The 11935-nt window shown below is 47.2% G+C and overlaps 5 protein-coding genes across 5 annotated transcripts; 3 read left to right on the forward strand and 2 right to left on the reverse strand.

The window, feature by feature from the left end:
- Positions 1-2171: 2171 nt before the first annotated feature.
- Positions 2172-3121, forward strand: ANOM_011489 (uncharacterized protein; the record flags this gene model as incomplete). Its single annotated transcript, XM_015556745.1, has 3 exons — positions 2172-2345; positions 2394-2542; positions 2653-3121. 3 exons carry the CDS (start codon positions 2172-2174, stop codon positions 3119-3121), a joined length of 792 nt encoding a protein of 263 aa, XP_015401252.1.
- A 953-nt stretch (positions 3122-4074) lies between these two features.
- On the reverse strand, positions 4075-4523 carry ANOM_011490 (glycoside hydrolase family 18 protein; the record flags this gene model as incomplete). The annotated part of the gene is made up of 2 exons (XM_015556746.1): positions 4075-4383; positions 4485-4523. Coding segments are annotated over 2 exons (348 nt in total), but the record flags the coding sequence as incomplete, so codon positions are not given.
- Positions 4524-4666: 143 nt separating this feature from the next.
- ANOM_011491 (glycoside hydrolase family 18 protein) lies at positions 4667-5377 on the reverse strand (the record flags this gene model as incomplete). The annotated part of the gene is made up of 2 exons (XM_015556747.1): positions 4667-5112; positions 5143-5377. 2 exons carry the CDS (start codon positions 5375-5377, stop codon positions 4667-4669), a joined length of 681 nt encoding a protein of 226 aa, XP_015401251.1.
- Positions 5378-6723: 1346 nt separating this feature from the next.
- Positions 6724-7303, forward strand: ANOM_011492 (uncharacterized protein; the record flags this gene model as incomplete). The annotated part of the gene is made up of 2 exons (XM_015556748.1): positions 6724-7051; positions 7107-7303. 2 exons carry the CDS (start codon positions 6724-6726, stop codon positions 7301-7303), a joined length of 525 nt encoding a protein of 174 aa, XP_015401248.1.
- Positions 7304-8769: 1466 nt separating this feature from the next.
- ANOM_011493 (uncharacterized protein) lies at positions 8770-9268 on the forward strand (the record flags this gene model as incomplete). Its single annotated transcript, XM_015556749.1, has 2 exons — positions 8770-9076; positions 9129-9268. The coding sequence occupies 2 exons, from the start codon at positions 8770-8772 to the stop codon at positions 9266-9268; spliced, it is 447 nt and encodes a 148-aa protein (XP_015401249.1).
- Between the last annotated feature and the right edge of the window lie 2667 nt (positions 9269-11935).

The following is an 11935-nucleotide window of genomic DNA, read 5'->3' on the forward strand; positions in this document are numbered from 1 at the left end:
TTAAAAGAGTAATACAGATTCTAAGAGCACTGAGGTCCATATACTCTCAGGTGCCTCGAATTTTCAGAACTTCATCCTTCAGACTGGCACACCCTTACACGAGACGGACGATACCTTTAACTTTGCTGTGGGAGACTGGAATCAGGATGGGCGCCCCGAATTATTTGCAATTAAAAAGAACGGCACCGGCTCCAAAAGCACCGAAGTCCATGTCATCTCACCCTAACCACGCCTTGGCCCAGTCGAACCTCAGCAAATATCACTGAATATGGCTAAGCAATGTCTCATCCAATGAAGTTCAATCTTTTATCTGGTGATTGTGGTCTCCAGATATTGCCTTCGACTTACAATTTTGGATTTTTTCACTTCATTTACTTTACTGCCAATTTCATCAAAGAATTGTGCTTCTCCTGTGATAATTTCTGGCAGCCGTAGCCACAAAATTCTACTTCAATATAAAGATCCTTCTAGACCGTCCTTTACTGCTGACAGGTAAACTCAATAAAAAAGTCAAAAATAGCATTGGTCGGACTGATCTAATGAATGAAGAATAACTGTCGTGAGGGTTGGTTTTGCCCACCACCAATGGTACTTTTCTATGTCATACCTTGTAAGTATTCCAGGCTGCAGAAATATGCGGAAAGCTCTGTAATAGAGCGGGCTAAATTATGGACGTACGTATTAGACCTATGAGGAATTATCTGTGCCATACGGCCGCATCGTAAACACCAATTTTAGATATTTGATATTTGAAATTATTCCCGCCCACCCACGCTGAAATCTATTAGTATGGATAATTCTGACCTCTGAAAGGCCTGCGAAGCCGCTCAGGCCCAGGAAAGTCTGAATATCTCAAAGATTGCGCGTGGCACCGGTGTTCCTATCGGTACACTACGTGACTGTGTCAAGAAGGGCGCGCAGCCTCGCATTGCAGTGAACCAGCACTTGCGGTGCGTCTTAGTCCCAGCCAAATAGTGGAAAAATCGTGATTGAAGCCCGCATTCGAGCAGCTACCGTTTCCGACCTTCGTTATACATATCGTAACTGATTCTAACACGGTAAAACGATTACAAACACCATGATTGCGTAGAATGGGCCTATCATTCTGACTTTCGAGCCCGATGATCTGCAAACCATGCCCAAACTCGAGTGGTATGGGATGCTTCGCTAAACCAAGGCGTGGCTGTGGAGGAGTGGAGGAATACTGCCTGGATCTATTTATGACGATATGAAGAGCACATAATGGCATGACAAAGGTATGGTGCACTCTCCGGGAAGCTCCGACCTATTAACATTACAGTCATACGAGCGTCGTTCATGAGGTCTGGGCAGCCGAAGACCATGCAACTTTTGGTTGCGTCCATGGGCGACCCATTTTTACGGTCATGATGATAAAATGAATAAATTGGCATACCTACCATAAGTAGCCACTCTCCGTTCACCTTGTCGTATCGCATGACAGGATATTGCGTAGACGGCTTTTGATCCCACATCAGGGATGAGCTTGATTGTTCTTACTTGTTAACCGAATAGGCTTTCCCGGGTCATCTGCGGTACGTCCCTCTAGATTAGGCTTAAGCGGCTATTCAATTCAACACCGATTGGTTCCCTGACTTGACACTGAGAGACCGCCGCGGATGGCCAAACCGCGGCAGTAACTAAGGTTTGGGCTCGGATGATCGACATGGGCTTTTACGGCACCCGAAGTCGGCTGCGGTCATCTGCTCTGGGTGCTGGACGTTTTAAGAATTAGTTAGCAGTTTATTTTCATTGCCACATGATATGTGTTCATAAATGCATCATCTATCCCCGTTCTACCCCACCTACGATCAGCCCATGCAGAAGCTTGGCAACTCCGATTGACTCTCCTAGACCTAATCCTTCTGGCAAGATACGACATGCCTCAAAGAATCGGTAGACCGCAATAGAATCATCGAACTTTGTATTCCATAGGCATGACCTTGTCGACAATTTCCGACGTCATATAAATCTACTGGCTACTTGCCGTTCGTAAGTTAATAACCCAGCTTGATCTAGGAGTGTATGTATATTTCACCATCGTCTTTATCCTTGCAGATACTTACAGATATATCAGTCCGTAACAACACTTGATTATCTATCCTTATATCATATTCAAGCATGACGGAAAGACTAATCGTAAGGAGCAGCGCATGAAAGTTGCAGACGGCGGTTGGACCATTCTTTATGGAGATCTTATCAACGAATGGGATGTAGTTACGGGTCTTGCCTCTATCCCCATCGGCGCCGCTGGTGTCTGGGCTTCCGAGCAGATTCAAGCTCAACTGCAGAAATTTCAACAAAGTCTGAGTGATGTGTCCGATGATGTGGTCAATCAGGCAACGAACTATCTGAAACAACTAATATGAAACAAGTCCCTCGACGAGCAAGATTTTGATGGATTAGGAGTCAACCCTGGAATTATCACATATAAACGTTGGTTGGAATTCCCTTTTGGGCTCAAGACTGACCTGCCGGACAACTATCAACCGGTTTACGCATCACCAAGCCTCTACCTCCAAAAGTGCCAACTATTACAAAGAGTATAATGGAGAACAAATTAACCGCTGTTTCTTGGGGCAAAGATCACCTTGTGGTTTTTGTTGTTGGGGCTGACACTGCTTGTTGGTGCAGGGTATGGGATGGAGTCCGATGGGAAAATTGGGAGACGCTCGGTGGCAAGTCTCTTAGTTCTGTCACAGCAGTGAGCCGGGGACGCGGTCGAATCGACCTTTTTGGAATTGGCGTCAGCAATGCTTGCTACCACAAATGGTGGGAGGGAACCTGGGGGCCATCTGAGACAGAATGGCAGGAACTAGGTGGAGTGTTCACCAGTCCTATCCATGCTGTCAGCTGGGGGCCAAATCGACTGGACTTGTTTGGCCGCGGACAAGACAATATCTGCCTTCATAAGTGGTGGGATGGTGCAAGGGATGGGTGGTTTGGGTGGGAGTTGCTACATGGCGTTTTGCTAGGTGGTCCTCCCACAGCCGTAAGTCTGAACGGGCTGGATGTCTTCGCTACCGGGACTGATAATGCTTGCTACCATGGATGGTGGGACGGGAGTGAGTGGAAAGCATGGGAATCCTTGGGAAATATTTAGACTGCTACCAAGCTCCGCTCCGGAAGGGGAGATGGCCAAAACAATATTTTCTGATCGTCTGTAGTTACCATCTCAGTTAAGCTTCAAGACGGGACCGCAAGCAAATTGTGCTTGTCTAGACCAGGACACCCCTGCTAGCAGCATTTAATCAAGCGATCTCCTATTCGCCTCGTTTTCAGTGCCCGGCATATTTCGAAATAGCAGATAGAGTGATTCGCTAGTTGCAACCATCGATTCAATACTCACCATGCCAAGGGACTTTGCGACTACGCGTCCTGGAATCTGATCTCAGCCAAATTCCTCAAGAGGCGTGAAAGGAGGCGCGGTTCCCTAACGGTGGATAATTTTAAAAATACGATTCAAGCTCGTTATGGAAGAAAATATTAGATATTCCATAGTTACAGGATTCAGTTCATTTGTCGTGCTGAGACTATCAGTATGACCGGAAAGCAGCTGTTTTGTCAGGCTCCGGTCTGGTTAACCTGTCTTTCTGCATCCATAATTGCAATGGTATGATCGCGTCGACCTACGAATTACTCAACCCTTGTCAACTTCCAAGCGAGGTATGATGGGTAATGTTGGTCCAATCTCTAAGCACATACATATGCTATCAATCATCTCTGTATTCACTGTTTCACTCGGGTGCTGGCGACATGACCCAAGTATAGGTGAGAACCTCCAGCAACGAATGCGCCACCATCGATGACCCTAGACTTAACAGAAATCGCTTGCCATTTCAAGCTTGGTGTATATTCAAGATTCTGTGGCACATTCCAATAGACAAGGCCTCGGGTCTCACGATGCTTGCACTACTCTGTCAATTACTCGCGAATAACTGGTATTCGGCCTTTGTTGATATGAATTATTAGATCCACAGCCTCAGTTTCCAATACATTGCTTGGCATATTTCTTGACAGCCCATCTAAGTACATTCTTTATTCTACACTACTTACCGATACCATGCAATATCGGGCACACGAGGCATGAGAGTTTTGGTCAACCAACCTGCCTCTGAGACCATCTTGCATGGCCTTCAAATGCTCCCAGCTCAGGCTGTCCTCACCAAGACTCCATGCCATCACTCCACCCAGCTTCTCGGCATCCACAATTTCTTTGAATTTGCGAGTAATCAACTCAGGGGTGTCCCAAGTCCAGAAAAGGCTGGCCTGCTCGTCCCAGTAGTACTGCCCGCCGGCTTGCTCGTCCGTCTTGCCGCCCTTGAGAGCGCGACGCCACGAGTCGATGGCCGAGATGCCCTTGCACTCGCCATAGTCTCAGAGACAGCCAGCTTGGCAGAAGTCGTTGCCAGAACCGCTGATTGAGCTTGGTTCATGTCATTCAGAAAGGAGAAGATTGAGCGTACCAGTAGCCATACTGGCTGCAACATGAACCGGCCGGGCATTTGGTCCCCTTGGAAAAGCCGCAGGTTCCATCCGCGGAGACTCTCAAATCACCTGGAGCAGCCGCCATAGCGCTTTTCTCAAAGGTCAAGGCTCCTGATGTGCCTGCGTCTGAACCATTGGGGTTCTCCAGGGCCAAAACCCCTCATCCAAGTGGATGTTCATTGCAGTTAGAGTTCGGATCGGTCATGAACCACTTGGCGTAATACGCGAATCCCAGGTTGATCTTGGCAGTGTCGAGACCAATCTCTTCATACGCCTTGATAGCGTCGAGTGAACCCACCACACTCGTGTGATGGTTCGTGACTTTATCCCGACGATTCATCAGATCATACGACATGACTTTCACCAAATCCACAGACGGCCAGATCTTGGTACCTTGTTCCTTCGCAAAGGCCATCATGTCGGTTCTTTTTTCAGAGACTGCAATTGAAAGGAGCTTGTCCGGGCCGATGGCTTCACGAATTGCGCGCAGAAAGAGTGGATAGGTTTCGATTTCGTCCGTTTTACCGCTGTTAGGTACCTTCATATAATCCCCGCCGTTCCCACCAGGATACTCCCAGTCGATATCCAGAGCCCAGCTCTCAGTATCTTGGATTACTTGCTATTTTCGTTACTCACCGACACCGTCAATGCCTAGGTTGTCGATCATTGTCGCGACATTCTTGGCGTAACGGGCCCGGGACCCATCGTCCTTTGCGCCTTCGGAGAAGCCATTGGTATCGCCCCAGCCTCCAATAGCAACCATGACCTTGATATCGGGTACAAAGCGCTTCCGCATAGCTTCGACAGGCTCAAAGGGCTCGAACTTGGGGGAAGAGTCAGAGTTGAAAATACTGGAGTTCGCAAAGGCCATTATCGCGTGAGTTATGCCTTCTGTGCGGTCATTACCGGGGAGAGCAGCAGTATGATATCTGGATCGTTACTATGTATAGCTTGTTTGGAAGCGCGGCTCTTACTCATCTATATACATGACGAATCTCAAGCCCAATGTGGCCCGGACAGCCAGAAGGCACAGGAGAGGGACTCTAAGCATGCCGTGCTATGTCAAATCAGTTGACAGAGAAACCGAAAGGAGAGTTTGATCAAGCACTATTTGAACCAAGAAAGCAACCAAGCAACTGGAAAGATAAGTAATAGTGAAACTTACTGGCAGATGAAGCGCGGTGCACTATACCAGGTTATAATAGTCGTTCCTACTAGCATTTGACGCGGACAGTATCATAGCACCTGCCGCCTCAGATCCAGAGGGACCGAAATGATAAGGAAAGTTACAATGCGAAAGACGTCGCAGGATATCTTGACAGTGACCGTGTGCGGCCTCCAGGACGTATTAATTTGGCACCAACATATAAAAGGGCCCCTAATTTTGATCCGGACAGAAGAATGCATGAAAACGATATTACTGTACAGCCGGTGCAGCTGATCTTTAGTTCTACCATTGTGCTTGGTGATCTGCGTTTTTAGCGGGCGTTGCGTGACCTAACGCGTTCTGGAAATTAAACTATCCCTGTAACAATACAGACGTGGTCCTCCTACACGAACAGCTCAGTGTGGAGGAGAGAGGAAGGGGCAAAGGCTCTGAGGTCTGAGACAAATTTCGGGCCATTAGAAATATACCACTATCAGCACCAAAAAAAAAAAAGTGGGAAAATCTAGTGTATCGCAAATTTTGCACTACAGTGTGGATTGTCATTGCTGACGCCGTAATGCTCGTTGTCGTGGGGAAACATGTTGCCTCGCCGTGGAGATGGTGAACTTGATTACAGGTCCCTAGAGAGACCAAAGCATTATCTCAGCCCATCAAAGTGCAGCAGAGCCATACAAGATAGCAGTGTCCAAAATTGTTATTGTAGCTATGCGCAGCCATTGACTGGGTCATTCCATCTGGTTTCCTCGTGTCTCCAGTGAAGGCCAGACATAGCCAGGATTGGTTGATGACAGGAGCCCAGTACAATAGACCTTGAACTTGCAGTGGTATGACGCAGCAGATGCGCATGGTCTATAGATAGTATCAAAGTGAAGCGCAGACAGAGGTAACCCCACGTTTACTACTACAGGGAAAGCGAGGCCTGTCCCCTGAGTTGGATGAAGTGAGGGACACATAAAAGGCGCTTTCACCCCGTCTAGACTTCCCAGTACACTATTGATTTTCCTTCCTACCCATCTCATATCAAATCTTCAGTACAAATCTCTGCTCGCATGGCTCCTGATCCGTGGGGAGACACGATAGACAATGCCATCCTTATTGACGATGACGATGAGGCTCCCGGAACTGCTGGCAGAGAGACACCTCCCGAAATGACAGCACTGCCTGTAATGATGGCTGATGGTACCGTCGAGAACCATCCATACGGACTTCCCTTAGGCGTCTTTCTGGACGATGACCAGCATACTGAGTCCACGGAAGTTGCAACCCCACCCCCCAGTCTCATTGAGGACATGGCTGAGGGAATCTACACACCCATTCCCCGGGCATTGAGCGGGACCAGGAGCCAGAAATCACTGACTTGGGAGTTCCTCCTGGTACGTTTGGCTTGTCCTGGATTGAAACGATTGTCTTACTTCTCATTGACATAGTATAGAATTTATCAATGCCGACACTGAAGGCGAGCATAGGTCTCGCCAACCCGCCATTGGTGTCTACCACGGCACTGATTATGTCCATCTTGATCACCCCAACCTACCGAATGAGGTCCAGGAGCCTGACAGTACACCTGAACCTGCCACTAGCAATAACTCGGGTTGCAGTGCACCAAACTCGGAAGCATTAGAGAGTTAGCTATTCAGTGTACCACTGAGTATACCTGGCGCTAACTTCAAACAGGCTCAGTCGCACCTAGCACACTCTATGAATTCACTTCTCTATTTCTGCCAACATGGACGATTCTTGATGTTTGTCAAGGCAATGGTCACCTCGACGTACGATTCCGAATTCCTTACGCGGGGGCGCGAAAGAGGTCTGCCCCCGAACCTGAGTCTGCTGCGAATGATGGCCTTGTTGAGGATTCTGCGCCTCGGCTCCGGAGATCAAAAAGGGTGAGGTGGGCAACGACGGTCAGAGGAATATAATACTGTAGCATACGAGTAGATCCCAAAGTGTTGGATACGTCAGAAAGTTTCCTACTCAGAGGCTGGGTTGCTAGTATAGTCTTTCCGTGCAAGCCATTTTACCTCGTCATTATGTTCACTCGGCACTACATGTCCCCTAGACCACAAATGTGCTACTCTGCCTAGATAGTCATCCGCCAGTAAACGTGATCCAATTCGATGAGTTGATTGTGGCCCGCTACTTTCTTTCGGCAGCCGCAACAGGCTGTATATTGGAGTGTACGTTCCTTACTCTTCGATAGTACCTTGCCACCACTGTCATTCTGGTTGCAAATAAAAGCTGTACTGGGACTACAAAAAGCACCTTTACTGTTCGTCCTCTCCATATAGCTGGAATACAGTGTCTCTTTTGTCTCCTGAGCTTCCAGCATCCACTTCACATCCCTACCTCCATCTCGTCCTCCTTGAGGGACCATTACTGTCTTTTCGCGTCAACCTACCCTTTATACCGCGAATATGTGAGTACGGCCGTTCGAGGTGGCGTCCGTTGTATCTGGTCGCGCAGCGACAATTATGCTGAGTCCTCAGTCGGCCGACCATACCATGTTGATGGGGCACCCATCACGAGGGACAGAAATGAACGTCTCGGGCTGATACGGCAACGGCAATGTGGCCTCACTGCTCACTACACCATGGTGGCTATCGACGGAACACTGCGCTGCCGCGTAGATACGTGCAGCTGGGCCTTTGGACGATGATCCAGTGTGTCTGATTCGCACCTGGCACTTGTTAGGCGACCCGTATAAAGTTGCAAGCCTCTCAGGAGTCGCCTAGCACCGCCGCCCCATGGAATGACACTGATTGCCGTCGGATCAAGCTTCATGAACCTTCGACCGGCTGGCTCGCAGGCTTCCTTTTCAGCACAATATAGTTCCATTTTTAGACCAAGGTAGCGTCTTCGTGCTTAGGTGCATACAGTACCGAGCCCCAAAGTGCCGTATTGATGTACGCTTATTCTTTTTCATAGCTCATGTTGTGGCAGATGCGATGTGGAACTCGTTCCAGCCTAGCACGTAGTTGGCGTTTGAGGATATATAAGTGCCTGTCTGTTCCCCGAACTCAGTTTCGCTTCTTCATTCCAACCTGCACCTTACAAGCCCAAGGAACTGGCAGTATTCTCACCCTACATTTGTCACAATGTCTCTCTTTATTTCTATCCACTGTACCTTCGAACTGCACCTGGCAACTCCCAATAGTCCTGCTGCTCTCGTCCACACGGATTCCAAGACTTCTCCCAGTGTCCAGAATGCCATGGATATAGGAGGGCTGCCGACACTACCGTGTACACTTCCAGGGACAAGCTACGGTGAGCCCTATGTTTGGATTCTTCAGCAATCTACTTACGAGGTTGCAGAGAACCCCGTTCAAATCGATACGTTCGGTGACGAAGAGTGTGACTCCAGCCTCTGCCCAGAGAGTCCGCAGCAACCAGGCGATAGTATCGGTAACGTTTCAGTTTCACTACGATCAGAACATGCGCTCTAATTATAACTTAGACAACGCAATTGATCTTGATGCCGCAACATCGGCAGCAAGTAATAAAAATGCCATTGACAACCTACCAGACAGATACCGTCAGACGGAGTGCGCCATCGATGGTAAGAGTGAGCTCCCACCCCTGGCTGGCGTATTCTAGTATTAAAATAAACTATAGGCCGCTCTTTAGAGGAACACTAATGTCCTAGACAAAGCCATGGGAAACCAGCGTTTGGCCTGCGAGTACCTAGCAAGCCGGCAGTATAAACCACGGTGCCCATTTTGTGGGAATCGTATACGGGGCCGATATGCTGGTCAAACTGATCGTGATTGCCTGGACGGCGGATATGTCGGTCTGCGCTGCCCAGATCCGGAAAGCTCCTATTGCTTCATTAAGGACTACATGGTGCAGGGTATCATATTGAAGATACTTTGATTTAACGTCGTTTTTTTCATGTACCGTTCCTTTCGAGTGCTCCTTAGTTATCTACGTTCTTGTTACAGTATCAGTCAATGTAGCGGCTTCCACCCTATTTCAGCAGCTGACTACCAGACGGCGGAAATGGTTGAGTGTCTTCAGAACAGTAATCCGACCAAAAACAAGAAACCGCATACGATACGTCTTCCCAGCTGTACCGTATTGGCTGAGATTCATATCACCGCTGTTGTAGGGCCCTTGCTAATATTTTCAGTCCTTGAGCTACTTGAGGTTTCTGTTACAAACATTCGGACCCTTCGGCAATTACCTTTTTGCCTTAGGATAGGCTTCACCTAATAATTTAGTTTCCCGGTGCTGTTATGTGAAGGCAAAGGTTCCGTGTTTGATCTCAGTCTGATTATCTGTTGTAGACAGTAATAGTTCAGTGTTCTTAATGATGATTTTGATTATTTCTATGTATCTTTGTTCGTAAACATAGCCGTGCAAATTGACAGACCACGTGGAGAGTTATATTTTGCTGGTATCTTTCTTTAATTACAACGGCAGAATAGGCGCGAGAAGAGGTCCAGGTTTCATATTGTATCTGCGCAGGCTGTGTGTCCACACCAGACAGTTCAGTCCTCGAAACCCGGTTAAATCCTGTACTTTGGATCGACCCCAAGAAATCCCAATTGGATGGCTTAGATATTCAGTTTACAGTATAGGAGCGTGACGATATTTTCTAATCAGGATTTGAGGCCGCTATAGCTACTGCAATCAGACTGCGTGCTGCAGCTTCCTGCCATATGCATAACATGATCTCGGTCCGACTTCGCGAATCCGGTCATTGCGTGGATCAGCAGCCAAGAGCAAGCGACGACAAGCTATCGTCCTAGTCTGGAAAGGTTGGTTTCACTGCACGTTGGTCAGGGAAAAGCACCTATATACGGAAGTAACCTGCAAGGTATGAGAAGCATGGTGCAAGGCTCCACCGAATACACTATTATCGCCATTCACTGCACAGTTGCCTTCCATTACAGCAAGGGTGAGGGCACGAAACATTTCCTTCGGGGGGTAAATTCTCCAGGTGTCTATCAATATGGTTTAACAATGTGGCTTTCTTGACCCACTGTTGAAACCGCTCATCCGCTCTCTTTTTTTTATTACCTAGACAGAATGGACATAGACCCGCTGCAACTAGCGTATAGCGGAAGGTTAAGAGCCCACATCTCGGCTGTAGAGTATGCAGGTGAGATTGGCAATGTTTGATCTAATCTCCTTCGTTGTATATTAATTCAGCGCACAAATAACAGAATTGAACGAAACTTCGACGGGTATGGCGATGGGTATGTTTGCCATTTCTGTAGGTCTGCTGGTAAGGTGTCGCATTCAACGATTTGCGTTTGCACTGCAAAATATGCTTTGACCGTTCTTGGAGACCAATGCTGGCTAACATTAGCAATAGAAAGCGACTACCACCAAAAAACAAAAAAAAAAAGAAAAAAAAAAAAAAGAAACCAAAGCAAAGAAAGAAAAGAAAAAAGCACACGCAAACCTTGACATCTGCTTGGCACATATTGGACATTTTCCCTTTACGGGAGTCATGCCCGGATAATATACCACCTTCTCAACTGAAGTACAAAGACTAACTGCATCACGTAAACATTGCCTCCCAAGATCACTATCAAGAGGCACTTACTTAAAAATATTGTCATGTAAGCGTGCTCTTTCAGGCATATATTTACGGTAAATTTAAAAAACGCAAGTAGTGTCGCGTTCGAAAAAGTCGTTGCCAGTAATGTACTCGTCGTAGCAAACATTCCACCAATTTTCAATGAATTCGGAACGTTTAGTGCGGAGCTTCTTGGCTTTCTTCGTAAAGTTTCGATCTTTCCAATACCAAGTCGGCATGTTTATCAGGCCAGCCACGAATCTCCTACGTCAATTCACTGATCCTTTGGTTACTCAAAATCACTTCCTCATCTTTTTCAAACTCTGCGAGAGAGGCAGCATCAAGTCGAAACGGAACATTTTAATCACGGTGGTGGGCCATGCTCTGTTCCATTTCACGACATTCATAATCCAGCTCCAGGTTATAGTACAGAGCCATCATATCTACCGCTTTGAGCGATAACTGGTATTTCAAGTAAGAGTCATGATCTATATGATCTAACGCCTGGCCGCGGGTCGCGGCTATTGCCTTGGCTTAGTAAAAATTAGTTAGCATGATATTCCTCCGAAAATTGATATACACCTTACGATCGATTTTATTTACTATAGTACCCCAGATTTCATATACTCGTAAGTGGTCTTTAAAGCCATCCCGTTTAATTAAATTAATAAAATAATAATATAACGAAAAGAATATTTATACTTCGTTTACTTTAGGTCCCTAAAAAGTAATTATTT

The sequence above is a fragment of the Aspergillus nomiae genome, assembly GCF_001204775.2.
Source record: "Aspergillus nomiae NRRL 13137 chromosome Unknown contig00632, whole genome shotgun sequence".
NCBI classification, from domain to species: domain Eukaryota; kingdom Fungi; phylum Ascomycota; class Eurotiomycetes; order Eurotiales; family Aspergillaceae; genus Aspergillus; species Aspergillus nomiae.